This window comes from Balaenoptera acutorostrata, chromosome 5 (assembly GCF_949987535.1).
Source record: "Balaenoptera acutorostrata chromosome 5, mBalAcu1.1, whole genome shotgun sequence".
Taxonomy (NCBI): domain Eukaryota; kingdom Metazoa; phylum Chordata; class Mammalia; order Artiodactyla; family Balaenopteridae; genus Balaenoptera; species Balaenoptera acutorostrata.
In genome coordinates this window covers 142,466,246-142,487,646 of record NC_080068.1, presented here as the reverse complement: position 1 = coordinate 142,487,646, position 21,401 = coordinate 142,466,246, and the positions used below count along the sequence as shown (strand labels likewise).

At 44.2% G+C, this 21,401-nt stretch overlaps 1 protein-coding gene across 2 annotated transcripts in view; it reads right to left on the bottom strand.

Moving 5' to 3' along the window:
* Positions 1-17,531, bottom strand: part of TNIP2 (TNFAIP3 interacting protein 2) — a 36,062-nt gene extending 18,531 nt beyond the window's left edge. Inside the window, exons 1-2 of one of the 2 annotated variants that reach the window (XM_057547209.1) lie at positions 17,141-17,240; positions 9,643-9,761 (exon numbers count right to left, since the gene is read on the bottom strand). In XM_057547209.1, coding sequence (XP_057403192.1) covers positions 9,643-9,717 — 75 coding nt within the window. In that variant the 5' untranslated portion in view covers positions 9,718-9,761; positions 17,141-17,240. Of the gene's footprint in view, positions 1-9,642; positions 9,762-17,140 lie in introns of both variants that reach the window. The other variant, XM_057547208.1, reaches the window with a different exon arrangement.
* Between the last annotated feature and the right edge of the window lie 3,870 nt (positions 17,532-21,401).

Below are 21,401 nucleotides of genomic sequence, written 5' to 3'. Positions count from 1 at the left end.
TCAGCGCGGACCCCAGAGACGGGCGTGAGCCGCAGTTATCAGCGCGGACCCCAGAGACGGGCATAAGACGCTAAGGCTGCTGCTGCCGCCACCAAGAAGCCTGTGTGCGAGCACAGGTCACTCTCCACACCGCCCCTCCCGGGAGCCGATGCAGCCCACCACGGCCAGGCTCCCGTGATCCGGGGACAACTTCCCCGGGAGAACGCACGGCGCGTCTCAGGCTGCTGCAACGTCACGCCGGCCTCTGCCACATCCGTACCCCTCCCTCCCCCCGGCCTGAGTGAGCCAGAGCCCCCTAGTCAGCTGCTCCTTTAATCCTGTTCTGTTTGGGCGGGGAACAGATGCCCTCAGGCGACCTACACGCAGAGGCGGGTCCAAATCCAAAGCTGAACCCCAGGAGCTGTGCGAACAGGGAAGAGAAAGGGAAACCTCTCCCAGCAGCCTCAGAAGCAGCGGATTAAAGCTCCACAAACAACTTGATGTGTCTGCATCTGTTGAATACCTGAATAGACAACGAATCAGCCCAAATTCAGGAGGGGGACTCTGGGAGCAGGAGATATTAATTTTTCCCCTTTTCCTTTTTTTGTGAGCGTATATGTGTATGCTTCTGGGTGAGATTTTGTCTGTATAGCTTTGCTTTCACCATTAGTCCTAGGGTTAGGTCCGTCCTTTTGTTTTTTTTTAACTTAAAAAAATTTTTTTTTCCTAATAAATGTTTTCTTAATAATTTTTTCCTTATTTTCTATTTTTAAAAATTAAAAAAAATTTTTAATAAGTTTTTTCATATTTTTTATTTTAAAAAATTAAATATTTTTTCCTTAATAAATTTTTTTCTTAATAATTTTTTTCTTATTTTTTATTATAAAAAATTAATAAATCTATTTTTAAAAATTAAAAAAAAATTTCTTAATAAATTTATTCTTAATAATTTTTTTCTTATTTTTTATTATAATAGCTTTATTTTATTTTATTTTATCCTCTTTCTTTCTTTCTATTTTTTCTCCCTTTTATTCTGAGCCGTGTGGATGAAAGGCTCTTGGTTCTCCAGCCAGGCATCAGGGCTGTGCCTCTGAGGTGGGAGAGCCAACTTCAGGACACTGGTCCACAAGAGACCTCCCAGCTCCACGTAATACCAAATGGCGAAAATCTCTGAGAGATCTCCATCTCAACATCAAGACCCAGCTTCACTCAACGACCAGCAAGCTACAGTGCTGGACACCCTATGCCAAACAACTAGCAAGACAGGAACACAGCCCCATCCATTAGCAGAGAGGCTGCCTAAAATCATAATGAGGCCACAGACACCCCAAAACACACCACCAGACGTGGACGTGCCCACCAGAAAGACAAGATCCAACCCCATCCACCAGAACACAGGCACTAGTCCCCTCCACCAGGAAGCCTACACAACCCACTGAACCAACCTTAGCCACTGGGGACAGATACCAAAAACAACGGGAACTACGAACCTGCAGCCTGTGAAAAGGAGACCCCAAACACAGTAAGATAAGCAAAATGAGAAGACAGAAAAACACACAGCAGGTGAAGGAGCAGGGTCAAAACACACCAGACCTAACAAATGAAGAGGAAATAGGCAGTCTACCTGAAAAAGAATTCAGAATAATGATAGTAAAGATGATCCAAAATCTTGGAAATAGAATAGACAAAATGCAAGAAACATTTAACAAGGATGTAGAAGAACTAAAGAGGAACCAAGCAACGATGAAAAACACAATAAATGAAATTAAAAATACTCTAGACGGGATCAATAGCAGAATAACTGAGGCAGAAGAACGGATAAGTGACCTGGAAGATAAAATAGTGGAAATAACTACTGCAGAGCAGAATAAAGAAAAAAGAATGAAAAGAACTGAGGACAGTCTCAGAGACCTCTGGGACAACATTAAATGCACCAACATTCGAATTATAGGGGTCCCAGAAGAAGAAGAGAAAAAGAAAGGGACTGAGAAAATATTTGAAGAGATTATAGTTGAAAACTTCCCTAATATGGGAAAGGAAATAGTTAATCAAGTCCTGGAAACACAGAGAGTCCCATACAGGATAAATCCAAGGAGAAACACGCCAAGACACATATTAATCAAACTATCAAAAATTAAATATAAAGAAAACATATTAAAAGCAGCAAGGGAAAAACAACAAATAACACACAAGGGAATCCCCGTAAGGTTAACAGCTGATCTTTCAGCAGAAACTCTGCAAGCCAGAAGGGAGTGGCAGGATATACTTAAAAGTGATGAAGGAGAAAAACCTACAACCAAGGTTACTCTACCCAGCAAGGATCTCATTCAGATTTGATGGAGAAATTAAAACCTTTACAGACAAGCAAAAGCTGAGAGAGTTCAGCACCACCAAACCAGCTTTACAACAAATGCTAAAGGAACTTCTCTAGGCAAGAAACACAAGAGAAGGAAAACACCTACAATAACAAACCCAAAATATTTAAGAAAATGGGAATAGGAACATACATATCGATAATTACCTTGAATGTAAATGGATTAAATGCTCCCACCAAAAGACACAGATTGGCTGAATGGATACAAAAACAAGACCCATATATATGCTGTCTACAAGAGACCCACTTCAGACCTAGAGACACATACAGACTGAAAGTGAGGGGATGGAAAAAGATATTCCATGCAAATGGAAATCAAAAGAAAGCTGGAGTAGCAATTCTCATATCAGACAAAATAGACTTTAAAATAAAGACTATTACAAGAGACAAAGAAGGACACTATATAATGATCAAGGGATCGATCCAAGAGGAAGGTATAACAATTGTAAATATTTATGCACCCAACATAGGAGCACCTCAATACATAAAGCAAATACTAACAGCCATAAAAGGGGAAATCGACAGTAACACCATCATAGTAGGGGACTTTAACACCCCACTTTCACCAATGGACAGATCATCCAAAATGAAAATAAATAAGGAAACACAAGCTTTAAATGATACATTAAACAAGATGGACTTAATTGATATTTATAGGACATTCCACCCCAAAACAACAGAATACACATTTTTCTCAAGTGCTCATGGAACATTCTCCAGGATAGATCATATCTTGGGTCACAAATCAAGCCTTGGTAAATTTAAGAAAATTGAAATCATATCAAGTATCTTTTCCGACCACAACGCTATGAGACTACATATCAATTACAGGAAAAGATCTGTAAAAAATACAAACACATGGAGGCTACACAATACACTACTTAATAACGAAGTGATCACTGAAGAAATCAAAGGGGAAATCAAAAAATACCTAGAAACAAATGAAAATGGAGACACGACGACCCAAAACCTATGGGATGCAGCAAAAGCAGTTCTAAGAGGGAAGTTTATAGCAATACAAGCCTACATCAAGAAACAGGAAACATCTTGAATAAACAACCTAACCTTGCACCTAAAGCAATTAGAGAAAGAAGAACAAAAAAACCCCAAAGCTAGCAGAAGGAAAGAGATCATAAAGATCAGATCAGAAATAAATGAAAAAGAAATGAAGGAAACAATAGCAAAAATCAATGAAACTAAAGGCTGGTTCTTTGAGAAGATAAACAAAATTGATAAACCATTAGCCAGACTCATCAAGAGAAAAAGGGAGAAGACTCAAATCAATAGAATTAGAAATGAAAAAGGAGAAGTAACCACTGACACTGCAGAAATACAAAGGATCATGAGAGATTACTACAAGCAACTCTATGCCAATAAAATGGACAACCTGGAAGAAATGGACAAATTCTTAGAAATGCACAACCTGCTGAGACTGAACCAGGAAGAAATAGAAAATATGAACAGACCAATCACAAGCACTGAAATTGAAACTGTGATTAAAAATCTTCCAACAAACAAAAGCCCAGGACCAGATGGCTTCACAGGCGAATTCTATCAAACATTTAGAGAAGAGCTAACACCTATCCTTCTCAAACTCTTCCAAAAAATAGCAGAGGGAGGAACACTCCCCAACTCATTCTACGAGGCCACCATCACCCTGATACCAAAAGCAGATGTCAGAAAGATGTCAGAAAGAAAGAAAACTACAGGCCGATATCACTGATGAACATAGATGCAAAAATCCTCAACAAAATATTAGCAAACAGAATCCAACAGCACATTAAAAGGATTATACACCATGATCAAGTGGGGTTTATTCCAGGAATGCAAGGATTCTTCAATATACGCATATCAATCAATGTGATACATCATATTAACAAATTGAAGGAGAAAAACCATATGATCATCTCAATAGATGCAGAGAAAGCTTTCAACAAAATTCAACACCCATTTATGATAAAAGCCCTGCAGAAAGTAGGCATAGAGGGAACTTTCCTCAACATAATAAAGGCCATATATGACAAACCCACAGCCAACATTGTCCTCAATGGTGAAAAACTGAAACCATTTCCACTAAGAACAGGACAAGACAAGGTTGCCCACTCTCACCACTATTATTCAACATAGTTTTGGAAGTGTTAGCCACAGCAATCAGAGAAGAAAAAGAAATAAAAGGAATCCAAATCGGAAAAGAAGAAGTAAAGCTGTCACTGTTTGCAGATGACATGATACTATACATAGAGAATCCTAAAGATGCTACCAGAAAACTACTAGAGCTAATCAATGAATTTGGTAAAATAGCAGGATACAAAATTAATGCACAGAAATCTCTTGCATTCCTATATACTAATGATGAAAAATCTGAAAGTGAAATTAAGAAAACACTCCCGTTTACCATTGCAACAAAAAGAATAAAATATCTAGGAATAAACCTACCTAAGGAGACAAAAGACCTGTACGCAGAAAGTTATAGCACACTGATGAAAGAAATTAAAGAGGATACAAATAGATGGAGAGATATACCATGTTCTTGGATTGGAAGAATCAACATTGTGAAAATGACTCTACTACCCAAAGCAATCTACAGATTCAATGTAATCCCTATCAAACTACCACTGGCATTTTTCACAGAACTAGAACAAAAAATTTCACAATTTGTATGGAAACACAAAAGACCCCGAATAGCTAAAGCAATCTTGAGAACGAAAAATGGAGCTGGAGGAATCAGGCTCCCTGACTTCAGACTATATTACAAAGCTACAGTAATCAAGACAGTTTGGTACTGGCACAAAAACAGAAATATAGATCAATGGAACAGGATAGAAAGCCCAGAGATAAACCCACGCACAAATGGTCACCTTATCTTTGATAAAGGAGGCAAGCATATACAGTGGAGAAAAGACAGCCTCTTCAATAAGTGGTGCTGGGAAAATTGGACAGGTACATGTAAAAGTATGAAATTAGAACACTCCCTGACACCATGCACAAAAACATACTCAAAATGGATTAAAGACCTAAGTGTAAGGCCAGACACTATCAAACTCTTAGAGGAAAACATAGGCAGAACACTCTATGACATAAATCACAGCAAGATCCTTTTTGACCCAGCTCCTAGAGAAATGGAAATAAAAACACAAATAAACAAATGGGACCTAATGAAACTGAAAAGCTTTTGCACAGCAAAGGAAACCATAAACAAGACCAAAAGACAACAACCCTCAGAATGGGAGAAAATATTTGCAAATGAAGCAACTGACAAAGGATTAATCTCCAAGATTTACAAGCGGCTCATGCAGCTCAATAACAAAAAAACAAACAACCCAATCCAAAAATGGGCAGAAGACCTAAATAGACATTTCTCCAAAGAAGATATACAGATTGCCAACAGACACATGAAAGAATGCTCAACATCATTAATCATTAGAGAAATGCAAATCAAAACTACAATGAGGTATCATCTCACACCGGTCAGAATGGCCATCATCAAAAAATCTAGAAACAATAAATGCTGGAGAGGGTGTGGAGAAAAGGGAACCCTCTTGCACTGTTGGTCCGAATGTAAATTGATACAGCCACTATGGAGAACAGTATGGAGGTTCCTTAAAAAACTAAAAATAGAACTACCATACGACCCAGCAATCCCACTACTGGGCATATACCCTGAGAAAACCGTAATTCAAAAAGAGTCATGTACCAAAATGTTCATTGCAGCTCTATTTACAATAGCCAGGACATGGAAGCAACCTAAGTGTCCATCATCGGATGAATGGATAAAGAAGATGTGGCACATATATACAATGGAATATTACTCAGTCACATAAAGAAATGAAATGGAGGTATTTGTAATGAGGTGGATGGAGTTAGAGTCTGTCATACAGAGTGAAGTAAGTCAGAAAGAGAAAAACAAATACAGTATGCTAACACATATATATGGAATCTAAGGAGAAAAAAAAAGGTCATGAAGAACCTAGTGGCAAGACAGGAATAAAGACACAGACCTACTAGAGAATGGACTTGAGGATATGGGGAGGGGGAGGGGTGAGATGTGACAGGGTGAGAGAGTGTCATGGACATATACACACTACCAAATGTAAAATAGATAGCTAGTGGGAAGCAGCCACATAGCACAGGGAGATCAGCTCGGTGCTTTGTGACCACCTAGAGGGGTGGGATAGGGAGGGTGGGAGGGAGGGAGATGCAAGAGGGAAGAGATATGGGAACATATGTATATGTATAACTGATTCACTTTGTTATAAAGCAGAAACTAACACACCATTGTAAAGCAATTATACTTCAATAAAGATGTTTTAAAAAAATAAAATAAAAATAAAGATATAAAACTTACATTTAAAAACAAGAAAAATCTCCAATCAACAATCTAACTTTACAACTTAAAGAACTAGAAAAAGAAGAAAAAAACTAAACTCAAAGCTAGCAAAAGGGAGGAAGACTAAAGATTTGGGCAGAGACAAATGAAATAGAGAACAGAAAAACTATTACAGAAATCAATGAAACCAAAAGTTCGTTCTTCAAAAAGATCAGCAAAATGGAGAAACCTTTAGCTAGACAGACTACGAAAAGAAAGAAGATTCGAATTACTAAAATCAGAAATGCATGTAGAGGGAATTCCCTGGTCCAGCGGTTAGGACTCCACGCTTTCACTGCCCAGGGCCCAGGTTCAGTCCCTAGTCAGGGAACTAAAATCCCACAAGCCACGTGGCATGGCAAAAAAAAAAAAAAAAAAGAAAGAAAAAGAAATGCAAGTAGAGACATTACTGGCAATTCTACAAAAATAAAAATGATTATAAAATGAGTACTATGAACAACTGTACACCAGCAAATTGGATAACCTGGATGAAACAAATTCTTAGAAACATAACACCTGCCAAGACCAAATCACAGAGAAATAGAAAAACTGAAAAGACCTCGAACTAGTAAGGCAATTGAATCAGTAATTAAAAATCTCCCAACAACAAGTCCTGGAACTGATGGCTTCATCGGTGAATTCTATCAAACATTTAAAGAAGAATTAATACCAATTCTTCCTAAGCTGTTCCAAAAAAACTGAAGAGGAAGGAACACTTCCTAACTCATTCTATGAGGCCAGCATTACCATGATACCAATGCCAGACAAAGACACTACAACAAAACTACAGACCAATATCCCTTATGAATGTTGATGCAAAAATTCTCAATGAAATACTAGCAGGCAAAATTCAATGGCATACTAAAAAGATTATACACCATGAACAAGTGGGATTTTTTTCGCAGACTGCAAGGGTGGTTAAGCATACAAAACATGATCAATGGATGTTAACTAGACTTATTGCGGTAGTCATTTCACAATATATACAAATATTGAATCATTGTGCTGTACACTTAAAGCTAATATAATGTTATATGTCAATTATATCTAAAGGAAAAAAAAAGCAGTTGACACTATGATACCGGTGTTCTGATTTGGAGACTTAAGTTGGCTTAGTTCCATACTTATACTATGTTCAGTATTTCCCCACCACACATCCCTCCATCACTTTTACAACTTGCTTCAAGGAGTGATCATTTATGTCCATGTATGATTCCACAATTTGAGGGCAAGAATTGGATATTGATCATCTTTGCATTCCCCTAGCCTAGTGGTAAATAGAATGTGCAATTAACAACTTTATAAGGTAGTAAAGGCCATGATAATTTGCCCCCAATCTAATTTTATAGCCACTTCCTGTGTTATTCTCTACGCACTCTTCACTCTAATTACACTGAATTAACACTGCTATAGATTAACACTGCTACTGGTGCAACCCTGATAATGTACACATCATTGTGAAATGAATATACTATACTTCTTGGGAGAAATGGAAAAACATAACCCATGATGCCTGCTTATACATACTCCCCTTACATACAGAACATGCCCAATAAATGCAAGCTCAGTAAATAAACACCTGAGTGGCTATGGTAGATGACATTCACATCTTCTGAGTCCCAATTATGTGCATGAGATTATTATATATATATATACATATATACATGTTAAATCATGTGTTCCTTACAAGAGAAAACTCACAATATCCCATATATCCGTTCTATGTCGTATTTTCCACAAAGGCAATTGATTATTTCTCCAATGTCTATTTTCTCAACTAAAATATAAGCTTCATAAAGATAGGAACCTGCCTTTCTCAATCCTTTCTGCATTTCCAGGGCCTATTAAAACATCTGGCATACAATAGGCATTCAACAAATAACTATTGGCCGAATGAATGAATAAATAGTCCTATGAGCTAGGTATTATTACTTCAGTTTTACTGATGACAAAACTAGAACACTAAATGACTTGCCCAAATTAACATGGCTAAGAAAGTGGCAGAACTAGATTTAAGTGCACAGTTTTTCAACATTCAATGTAATATTTGCTTTTCATTGGTGCCTAATAAAGAGCCAGTTTTGTTGCCCAAAGTAGTTCTACAAATCCCTGTGAACTTCTCACAAGAAAATTTTAGCAAGCTTCATCATGGTTTCTTCTTAAAGATAGCGAAAAGGTAATACTAAATACGTGACTAAGGTTATCCTTGGCTTTTTAAAAGAATAAGAGGTGCAGCATATTTATCTTCTGGGCAGCCGTGTAGAAGGTTCAGAGACCAGTTTTAACAAAGTGACTAGGCAATTCTTGAGCATCAGTTTTGTTATGTATGATAGGCCTTTAATTATTTCCATCTGTACTTTGGTTCTACTTTCTATATGTTGCAAATTGATCATGTTCTTGACATTTCTAACTTTATCACTAGAGTCTCACTTATAATATCTGAAGACAATTAGATAATTGTTGATAAATATCTAGTAAACAATAATGATATGAGAATGAGGCCTTTTGAGGGACATGAAGCACAATTACGTGTTTGATGTTTGTTTTCTATGACTCAGCATCAATCCCTTGGAATGAAATGAAAATGATATTATTAAACTTTTCTAATCAGAAAATTTTTCACCAGATTTGTTCCACATAGATTTAGGTAATATACTACTCTGCTGTGGTTAAGTTCACAAACATATTTCATCAAAAAAAAAAAAAAAAGGAAGGAAGGGAGGAAGGGAGGGATTGTTCGGTGTAATACACTACATTAACAGAATGAAGGGGGAAAAACACATGATCATATCAATTGATGCAAAAAGGCATTTGACAAAATTCAACACTTTTTCATAATAAAAACACACAACAAACTAGGAACAGAAGTAAACTACCTCCACATAACAAAAGCCATAAGAAAAACCCACAGCAAGTATCATACCGCATGGTAGAAGACTGAAAGCTTTTCCTCTAAGATCAAGAACAAGACAAGGGGAACTTCCACTGGAGGGGGCATGGGTTCAATCCCTGGTCAGGGAACTAAGATCCTGCATGGTGCGGCTGGGAAAACAAAAGAACGAAGAAAGGATATTGGCTTTCATCACTTCTATTCAACATAGTCCTGGAAGTTCTAGCCAAAGCAATTAGGCAAGAAAAAGAAAACACATCCAAATAAGAAAGGAAGTAAAATGTTATCTGTTTACAGATGATATGCTCTTACATGTAGAAAACTCTTAAGATTACACACACACACACACACACACACACACACACACACACAAACCTGTTGGAGAGAATAAATGAATTCAGCAATTGAGCAGGATACAAATCAACACATGAAAAACAGTTGTATTTCTATACACTAACAATGAAGAATCTGCAAAAGAAATTACAAAAACAATTCTACTTACAACAGCATCAAAAAGAATAAAATACTTAGGAATTAATTTAATCAAGGAAGTGAAAGACTCATACAATGGAAACTATGAAATACTACTAAAAGAAATTAAAGAAGACATAAATAAATAGAAACATATTCCATGTTCACAGATTGGAAAACAATATTGTTAAGATGTCAATATTATTCAAAGTGATCTACAAAGTCAATGCAATCCCTATCAAAATCCCAGGGAATTCTCTGGTGGTCCAGTGGTTAGGACTTGGCGTTTTCACTGCCATGGCCCAGGTTCAATCCCTGGTTGGGAACTAAGATCCCACAAGCTGTGCAGTGCAGCCAAAAAAAAAAACCCCCCAAAACAAAAACAAAACAAAATTCCAATTTTTTTTTTTTTGCAGAAATAGAAGAACTCATCCTAAAATTCATATGGAATCTCAAGGGACCCCAAATATCCAAAACAATCTTAGAAGAAAAAAAACAAAGAAAAGAACAAAGCTGAAGGACTCACATTTCCTAATTTCAAAACTTCTACAAAGCCACAGTAATCAAAACACTATGGCACTGACATAAAGACAAACATACAGACCAAAGAGACAGAGAGCCCAGAAATAAACCCTTGCATAGACAGTCAAATGGTTTTGACAAGGGTACTAAGACGATTCAATGGGGAAAGGACAGTCTTTTTTAAAAATGGTGCTGGGAAAACTGGATATCCACATGCAAAAGAATGTAGTTGGACCCTTATCTAAACCATACATGAAAATTACCTCAAAATGGATCAAAGACTTAAATGTAAGACCTAAAACTATAAAACTCCTAGAAGAAACATAGGGCAAAAGCTTCATAACGCAGGACTTGGCAGTGATTTCTTGGATATGGCACCCAAGGCACAGGTAACAAAAGAAAAAATAGACAAATTGGAAATTTTTTAATGAAAATTAAAATGAAAATTTTAAAATTTTGCAAATCAAAAGACAAGTAAAAGTAAAAAAGGCAACCTATAGAATGAGATAAAATATTTCCAAATCATATATCTGATAAGAATTCGTATCCAGAATGTAGAGTACTCATAAAATTCAACAACAAAATAACCCAATTCAAAAATGGGCAAAGGACTTGACATTACTTCAAAGAAGATATACAAATGGCCAATAAGCACATGAATTGATGCTCAACATCACTAATCATTATAGGGAATTGCAAATCAAAACTACAATCATTTTGTACTAAATTACCATACACCCATTTGGATGCCTATTATCAAAAACACAGAAAATAACAATATTGGTGAAGATGTGGAGAAATTTGAACCCTTGTGCACTGTTGGTGGGAATGTAAAGTGGTACAGCCATTGTGGAAAAACAGAATGGAAGTCCCTCCAAAAATTAAAAATAGAATTATTATATAATCCAGCAATTCCACTTCTGGGTATATACCCAAAAGAATTGAAAGCAGGATCTTGAAGAGATATTTGCACACCTATGTTCATAGCAGCAGTGATATTCATAAGAGCTAAAACATGGAAGCAACCCAAGTGTCCATCAACAGATGAGTAGATAAGCAAAATGTGGTATATACCTATAACGGAGTATTATTCAGCCTTAAAAAGGAAGGAAATTCTGACACATGTTACAATACGGATGAACCTTGAGGACATCATGCTAAGTGAAATAAAGCAGTCACAAAAAGAAAAATACTGCATTATTCTACTTATAGGAGGTATCTACAGTAGTCAAAATCACAGAGACAGAAAGTAAAATGGTGGTTGCCGGTGGGGGGGGGAGGGGAGGGGTCAGTAGGGGACAAAGTAGGGCGGTGGGGAATTATGTTTAATGGTATAGAGTTTCAGTTGTACAAGATCAAAAGAGGTATAGCGATAGAGGGTAAAAACAAACACACACACAATAAACACACAATACACACACACACACAAAACCTAGCAAAACCTACTGTAAAGAGTGTATGCTGTTCCACTTACAGAGAGCATGGCAGAATAGGGAAAGAAAAGCCACAAGCGGCTATATCAGGACCAGGCGGGGTCCATGAGGCTAGTCCCCAAGGCAGTGATGAGCTGGGGCTGAGCAGTTACAGCCTGCACAACGAATCAGTGCCATCATTCCAGAAAGTCTCAACTGGAAGAGCTTTGCGGAGTCATCCATCCAGGCCTCATGTTACAAATAAGTCAAGGTCTTGAGTCCCACTGTGGTGGCAAAAAAGACCAGAATTCTCAAGACTGATCTGGTCTCATCACACACTGGCTACAGCTTGGCCACAGATTCACTGGTCACCTGGAAGTCCATCCACACCTGTCAGCCTCAGCATCCTCCTTGGGAGCCCTCAGTCCTCACCAATCCAGGGTCCCTGCTCCTAACCAGCTGGCTGACATGGCCACTGATGAGACCAACCTGTTGACCAATTCCTCTCATTGTTTTCACTCTGCACAGCTACTTCAGTGAATCCAGGGCCTCTGGGAGGTGATAAACCTCTCCAATCTTCCCCAGGTTCTCTGACCAACCCCAGAAAGATGTAGGGGTAAGCAACAAATATATAATTGCATAAGATACCAGATCATTAAATTGCTCCTGAAATAATTTAAAATCCTAAAACAAAACCTACATTGAGGGACTTCCCTGGTGGTGCAGTGGTTAGGAATCTGCCTGCCAATGCAGGGGACACGGGTTCGAGCCCTAGTCCGGGAAGATCCCAAATGCCGCAGAGCAACTAAGCCCATGCACCACAACTACTGAGCCAGTGCTCTGGAGCCCATGAGCCACAACTACTGAAGCCTGCACGCTCTAGGGCCCGCATGCCGCAACTACCAAACCCACATGCTGCAACTACTGAGGCCCACACTCCTAGACCCCGTGCTCCGCAACAAGAGAGGCCACTGCAATGAGAAGCCTGCACACCACAACAAAGAGTAGCCCCCGCTCGCCACAACTAGAGAAAGCCCGTGCGCAGCAACAAAGACCCAACGCAGACAAAAAAAAAAACATACACTGAAAGGACCAGTAGTACTAGGATTACAGACCTGACTCTATCTGGGTTTTGGTTAGAGGCTCTGGGGCCACAGGATGCTGGGACACATGTCAACTGAGCACCAGTGGCCAGCAGACTGCAAGCAGAGTCCCGTTCTGGGTAGGATGTGCTCTGGTCCCCAGTCTACACTCATCTATGGCTCCTGGTGTCCATGACACTAAGATCAGTGGTGCAGACCAGGTGACTTCCTTCTGCCCTGATGAGTAATAATCCACCTTCCCCAGGAAAAGGGAGAGAGCTGGAGTGAGGAAGACATCTGGCTTCTAAAGGCGTTTAAAATGATGCAGGTAAGAAAATATTGACGTGATATTAAGTAAAACTGTATAGACAGCATGAACTCAAACATGCCAAGTATATACCTACCCTATAATTAAAGGAAAGACAGGGAAGAGGCATGCCAAGAGATTATCCCCTGTGGTCATCCCTCTGTGGTGGGATTGTGGTGGTTATTTTATTCTTTATTCTTTCCTCTATTTTTTCAGATATTCAAAATTACTTTTACTTGAATTTTTTTCAGATATTTTTCAGATATTCAAAATTACTTTTATTAAAAGAAAAAAAAGGTATGTCTCTTTCTCACTCTAAAATCCGGCTGCAGGGTCAAGCCTGGAAGTGAAAATTGTCTTTTGCAGGCCTAATTTCTTCCCTGGGAAAACCCAGATAATAGCTATGCACCGAATGGGATAATAGACCAGAGTTCACCAAAATGTGTGGGGCACTTCCGAACTGCTGTAGAAAAATACTATTACTCTCGCTCCTGATCTGGGTGTTTAATATTTCACACAGATAGACATAATATCGCTGACAAGGATATGAAGGAGGAAAAGTTAAGGATTTAAGTCTGTTATCAGACACTCTGGCAGGCTCCCACTCTGCCATCACTCCCAGCAGAGCAGAAGTGTTACTACTGAAAGATACATTCACAGCTAGGGCTAAGAGAGATCCAGAACATAACTATGGTTCATATGGCCCTGAACCCAACACAACACAAACACACCCAAGAACCCAACTCAGACACACACACCAGGAGCCTATACGCATGTCCTACACACACACACCCAGGCCCAGTGTCTGCACACACAATGCAGAACTCAACATGAACACACGCATACACAGAACCTTCCAGGTGCACACACGCTCCAAATACAAGTAACGTGCACACTCATCCCTAAGACCCAACACAGGCGCACACCCCTCAGAAAGGTACACACACCTTTCAGACCCAGCATGGACACACACGCACCCCCAAGAGCCCAATGCAGGCACTCGCACTCTTCAAAACCCAGCACAGCAACAGACCCTTCAGAGCTGATCATGCACACACATCCTTCAGGGCCCAAAGTGGGCACAAACTGAAGACCCGACACAGGAGCACACACCCCTCAGCACCCAATTCAAGCGCTCACACACCTCATATACCACACAGGTACACACGCCACAACCCAACACAGACACACACCCCTCAGACCCGACACAGGAGCACACATTCCCCTCCTACCCAACATGGGAGCAGACCCCTCTGAACTCAACGGGTACACAACCATCAGTTTTAACACCAGCACACACACAACCCTCAAAACCATCAGAGACAGACAACCTTCAGAACCCAACACAAATACACACCTCTCAGAGTTCAAACAGGCACACATACCCCTCAGAACTCAAAACAGGCATGCACGCACGCACGCACACACACACACACACACACACACACACACACACACACACCCCACTCAGAACCCGACATGGAGGCACATACCCCTCAGAAACCAGCCCGGGCACACGCTCCTCAGACTCATATGGGAACACACTACTCAGAACCCAACACATGCAGACGCCCTTCAGAATGAACACACACACACCCCCTCAGCACCCAACACAGACACACCACTGAGAACCATCAGACACGTAACCCACAGACACAACATGAACGCACACACCCCTGAGAACCAACAAGGACTCCACTCCTCAGAACCAACACGGCACACTTTCCTCAACCGAACACGGACGCAAAAACTTGCGATCCAATACGTGCAACACACACTCAGACACGACACAGAGACACGCACAAACTTGAGATCCAATATATGCAACACACACTCAGACACGACACAGGCACACACTCATCAACCCAACACAGAGACACGCACCTCTCAGATCCAACACAGGCGCACGCACGCCTCAGAACCAATACGAACAAATACCCTTTATACCAAAAGTGGGCACACACCACTCAGAACCCAACTAGGAAACACAATCCTCAGTGCCAACAAGCACACATATCCCTCAGACCCACCATGAACACACACCCATCAGAACCAACACAGACACACAACCCACAGACCCTAGTCAAACACACACACCCCTCAGACTCCAACACACACAAACATACCTCAAAACCAACACAGACACATACCCCTTAGAATTAACATGGACACACATAACCCTCAAATGCAACACAGGCACACAGCCCTCAGAACCAAAATGAGCACATAACCCCCAGAATCAACACATACACACACCCCTCAACACAACTGGGGAAACACACCCTTCAGAACCCACCATGGGAGGAGACGCAGCCCCGGACTCTACACAGGGGCACACACACAACTCAGACCCAACAGGGATAAACACATCCGGAATCAACACAGACACACACCACTCAGACCCAATACAGACACACACCCTTTCGAATCCATACAAGCACAAACACCTCTCCGAACTGAACATGGGAAGACACAGCCCTCAGACCTAACATGGGAGCAGATCACTCAGAAACCGATATGACACACACCCAAGAACCAACGCGGACACAACAACCCTTAGATCTAGGTGCACAACCCCCTGAAACAGAAACGGGCATACACCCCCTCCAGAACCCAACTCAGAAACACACACTCGTCAGAACCAACACAGAAATACACAGCCTTCAGAACCAAAACAGACAGGTACGCCCCTAAGAACCAACGATGACAAAACAAGCCTCACACCCACACAGGCACACACATCCCTCAGAACCCAACACGGGCCCACACAACACTCAGAACTCAACACAAACGCACATCCTTCAGAACCAACACAAACACATGTCCCTCAGAACCAACACGGACAGACACAACCCTCAGAAGCCAACGAGGGAGCAGACCCCTCCACGTAACCCAAACACACAACCCTCAGAACCAACATGACACACAACCCTTCACTAACACAAGTGCACAGACCCCTTAGAACCCAAGAGAGGTGCAAGCATACCCTAGAACCCAACACGGGCACACGCACTCCTCAGAACCCTCATGGACACACAACCCGCAGACCCTGCATAGGCACACATACCCCTCAGAAGCCAGCACACAAATGCACACCCCAGAAATAACACAGACACACGCGACACTAAGAACCCAACATGGCCGCACCCAGCCCTCAGACCCAACGTTGGAGCGGACCCACCCTTCATAACCAACATGGACACACACCCCTCAGACCCAACGTGGTAACACCGCACACACACCCCTCAGGTTCAACTCGACACACCTCCCTTATAACCGGAACGGGCGAACACCCCTCAGAACCGACAGGGTCACACACACCTCTCAGCACCCGAGTCAGCGATACACACCCCTTCAAACGCAACACGGTCAGACCCCTCAAAACCCAACAGGCACGCACCCCTCAGACCCGACACAAGCGCACAACCCCCTCGGAACTCAAACAGGCAGACACAGCCCTCAGAGCCAACGCGGGAGCAGACGCCTCGGAACACAACCCAGACACACACCCTCAGAACCCGACACGACGCACAGCCCTCACGCCTAACGCGGCGCGCACCCGCCCAGAGCCCCCCAGACGCAAACCGCTCAGACCCAACCAGACCGCACAGCCCTCACGCCCGACGGGCGCACACGCTCCGGGGACACGGCGGGCACGCGGCCCGCGCGCCGAGGAAGCGTGGCTCGCGCGGCCCCCTGGCGGCCCCTCCGCCGCCTGCGCCCTCTCCGCCCCGCACCTGGCGCAGCGCGGCCTCCGCGGCGCCGCCGTCCCGCTGCCGCAGCTGCTCCCGGAAGCGCGCCACCTGCTCCAGCAGCGCGTCCACGAGCGACGGCGCCGTGTCCCCCTCGAGCGCGGCCAGACGGGCGCGGAGGCGCGCTATGAGGACGTCCCGGGCGGCCAGCTGGTCCTGCAGGCGCCTCAGCCGCTGCCCCGCCTCGTGGTACAGGCCGCAGAGCGCGGCAGCAGCGCGCGGGGCGCCCTCCCGCCCGGCGGACCCCGCGTTCCCAGACGACATGGCTCCGGGCCTGGCCGGGAGGGCACGGGCCGCCGGCGACTTCCGCGCCGGGCCTGGGCGGGAGACCCACCTTCCCGGAACTTTTCCCGGCGCGCCCCGCCCCCCGCGGAGATCCCGGGCCCGCCCCCCTGCCGAAAGGCCAGGCCCCGCCCCTCCGGAGAACTTGGCCCCGCCCCCCGCCGAGAGGCCAGGCCCTGCCGCTGCCGGGAGCGTGGCCCCGCCCCAGTCCTATCCCGCCCGGGGCCCGCGGCCTCTCCGCCCGCGGGTGACTGGCCTGCCCCACCCGCCCCATCGCCTCGCGTCGGGGAGCTTTCGGAGACTCGGGCCCGGGCGAGGAGAGGGGTCAAACGGCCTGCGATGTAGTTACTGATGGAAGGGAAAGAAGGGGCCAAAGACGACCCCAACTGTTAGCCCCGAGCGTGGGTCCGAATCCCCGGGCTGCAGGCCGGCTGGCCACACCGAGCAACAGGAAAACAGCGACCTTCCACGAGCTGAGCCCAGCGAGGTGCTGAGCATGCTCTGACCCCGCATCCCCTCTCTAAGGTCGCAAGAAGTATTCTTAGGGCAGAAGGCAGGAGGGAGCTGGCCCTTTCCCGTCCTCGTTTCTCCATCCCTTTCCTTCCCCCTAGCTCCCCAGACCAACTCCGAGGGGTTTTCCGTGGCTCCACGGCTATTTTCTTTTTCAAAGTCTGAGTGTCCTCGGCAATGATCCCCAAGCACACCTGTGATCTTTCAAAGGTTCCCTCCCACAGACTCCTCTGCCGGCCCCTGCCCAGAGCTGCCCTGCTCGCCAGGTCCCCTGAGAGCAGCATGGCGTGTTTTCCCCTTTTTGTAACCCATACCCAAGCTTGGGCTGAGCCCGGGGAGACACCCACAGGCTGGTAGAATCAGACAAGTATAAGCGAAGCCAGCTCACACTTCCTCCGCTGCAGAGGGAAGGTCAAAGACAGTTGCCCTGCTTACCCCATAGGTGTGCTGTGGGGATTAGAGGATGGAGTGCAGAGTGCCTGCCCCTTCGAGCCCACAGTCCACGTGACTAAGGTTAGGAACGACACACTCTTGGCTGGAGCGGTGATGGAGAAAACCAAGTAGCACTGGTCCCAGAGCTGTTAGAGATAGGCGAGTCGTCATTGCTATTGATGTAAGTGTAACCTCCCACATGTCACTCAACTGCCCTTGAACCTGGTTCTCACCTGTAAAATGGGCATCCCAGTCTCTCATCTAACATTCTGGGGGTCACACGTACTTCGAAATTCAGAATCTTTGGATTTGATATAGGTACATATAATTGGGGTAGCCAGCGTCCAGAAAGGATCCCACTCCTGGGATTCACGCTCTTGTGATTTCACCCTCTGACACACTGAATAGGGCTGACCTGTGTAAGCACCAGGATATTGCAGAAATGATGGAGTGATTTCTGCAGCTGGGTCACAAAAGACATTGCCTCGCCCTCTCTTAGATCATTCCCTCTGGGGGGAAGCCACCCATCGTATCGTGAAGACACTCAGGTAGCCCTGTGAAGAGGTCCATGTGATGAGGACATGAGACTTCATGCCGGTAGCCAGCATCAACTTGCCCGCCATAGTAATTGAGCTACCTTGGGACCACATCCTACACCCCCAACACGCATCTTAACTGTGACCTCATGGGAAACCCGGGGCCAGAACCACCCAGCTAAGCTACTTCCACATTCCTGGCCCACAGAAGCTGTCTGACATAATAAATGTTTATTGTTTTAAGCTGCTAACATTTGGAGTCATTTTTTACACAGCAATAGACAACCAGCAAATAGTATATTGCTCAGTGCTCCCACGGGGCATTGGACAGCACCCCAAAACCAGATACATTAACATTGCTGCAAAGACAGGATGACCATTCAAACTAAGTGAGATAAAGACCATGAAAAGCCTTACAGCTGTTCAAGTCAGATGTCGCACCCAGTTTAAGAAAAACATTTTGTGTTTCTGAGCTTTTTGGATTTCAGAATTATGGATGAGGGATGGCAGAATTCCAACATCTGCCTTACAGGGCATTGTGAGGATTCAATAAGTTAACGTAGGAAGTACCCAACATGCTTGTGCCTTCAACTAATATCCAGGGACTGAATCAGGCACGGGGTTCATGGGCAAACATTCTAGTGGCGGAGACAGACCTCCCTTCAAAAAAAAAAAAAAATTACACGATAAGGAAACTTTGTATAGGAAAGAAAGGGGGTAAAAATTCTTTAAGAAAACAAATAAAAGGGACTTCCCTGGTGGTCCAGTGGTTAAGAATCCGCCTTCCAATGCAGGGAACGCGGGTTCAATCCCTGGTCTGGGAACTAAGATCCCACATGCCCCAGGACAACTAAGCCTGCGTGCTGCAGCTACTGAGCCCCCGTGCTCTAGAGCCTGTGCACCACAACTAGAGAGAAGCCTGCGCTCCGCAACAAAGAGCCCACATGCCACAACGAAGATCCCACATGCCGCAACTAAGACCCAATGCAGCCAAATCAATCAATCAATCAATCAATATTTTATTTTAAAAGTAAGCAAAGGGACTTCCCTGGTGGCACAGTGGTTGAGAATCCGCCTGCCAATGCAGGGGACACAGGTTCAAGCCCTGGTCCGGGAAGACCCCACATGCCGCGGAGCAACTAAGCCCGTGCGCCACAACTACTGAGCCTGAGTGCCACAACTACTGAAGCCCGTGTGCCTAGAGCCCGTGCTCCGCAACAAGAGAAGCCACCACAATGAGAAGCCTGTGCACCGCAACAAAGAGTAGCCCCTGCTCGCCGCAACGAGAGAAAGCCCGTGCACAGCTACAAAGACCCAATGCAGCCGAGAATAAATTAAATAAATTTTTTTTTTAAAGTAAGCAAATAAGAGGCTTAGGAAGAGAAACAGGAGGATGGGACAGAAACAGAGAGGAGGGGACTCTCAGCTGCAACCAGAAGACTGAGAAGGAGCCCGCACAGAATTGAGTCAGTGGGTCCTGAGCAGAGGGAGGACACGTGAGTCGGCCTGGCGGGGAGCGCCGGGGCTGACGCCCTAGACTGCGGCCTAGGGTGGGCAGGGAGGGGGTAGGGGCCAGATCTGGAGGGGTCAGGCCCTACATAGAGGTTGGTCTTATTCTAAGAACAGTGAGAACCACGGGGTTTCCTGCAGAGGTGACCAGGAAGGAGGGAGAGGGGTGAAAAGTACAGGAAGAGACTGCGGATGGGTTGCTTCTTCAACTCTGGTTCCTCCCCTGATGGAAAACTACTAAATCTAAATTCCTCCAAAGGTCTCCCTCCCCTGGCGTCTTACTTTGGGTCCTATCGGGGCCTGAGGCCTTTTCCTGGCCTCCTTCCCCCCTTTGTCTGGACATTGGAACTTCAGCCCTTGCTGTGATCAGCCTCTGGAAGCAGCTGTGCCAAGAAGCAGGTGGTGGAGGGGCCAGGGGCCTCCCCAGGAGCCAAGCCCATCCACTGAATAGTAGCCAGTGAGGTTGACCCCTGGCACACCTATGCCAGCAACCACCCACACACATGCATGTACCTGCTGTCATGTTCCCCTACCCAGCTCTTCCCTGCTATGGATCCCAAGGTATTCACAATGCAAAGTTCCCAGTTGTAAGAAAGTGAACGGATTAGTCAATTCAGGCTGCCATAACAAAATGCCACAGACAGGGAGACTTAAACAACAGGCATTCATCTTCTCACAGTCCTGGAAGTTGGAAGTTCAAGGTGCCAGCAGGTTTGGTCTCTCCTGAGGCCTCTCCTTGGCTTGCAGACAGCTGCCTTCTTGCTGTGTCCTCACATGGCCTCTTCTCTGTGCACATCCCCAGTGTCTCTCTTCTTACAAGGACACCAGTCCTATGGGATTAGGACCCACCCTTATGACCTCATTTAACCTTAATTACCTCTGTAAAGGCCATATATCCAAATACAGTCACAGTGGGGCTTAGGACTTCAACATACGAATTTGGGGCGGGGGTGGGGGACACAATTCAGTCCCTAACA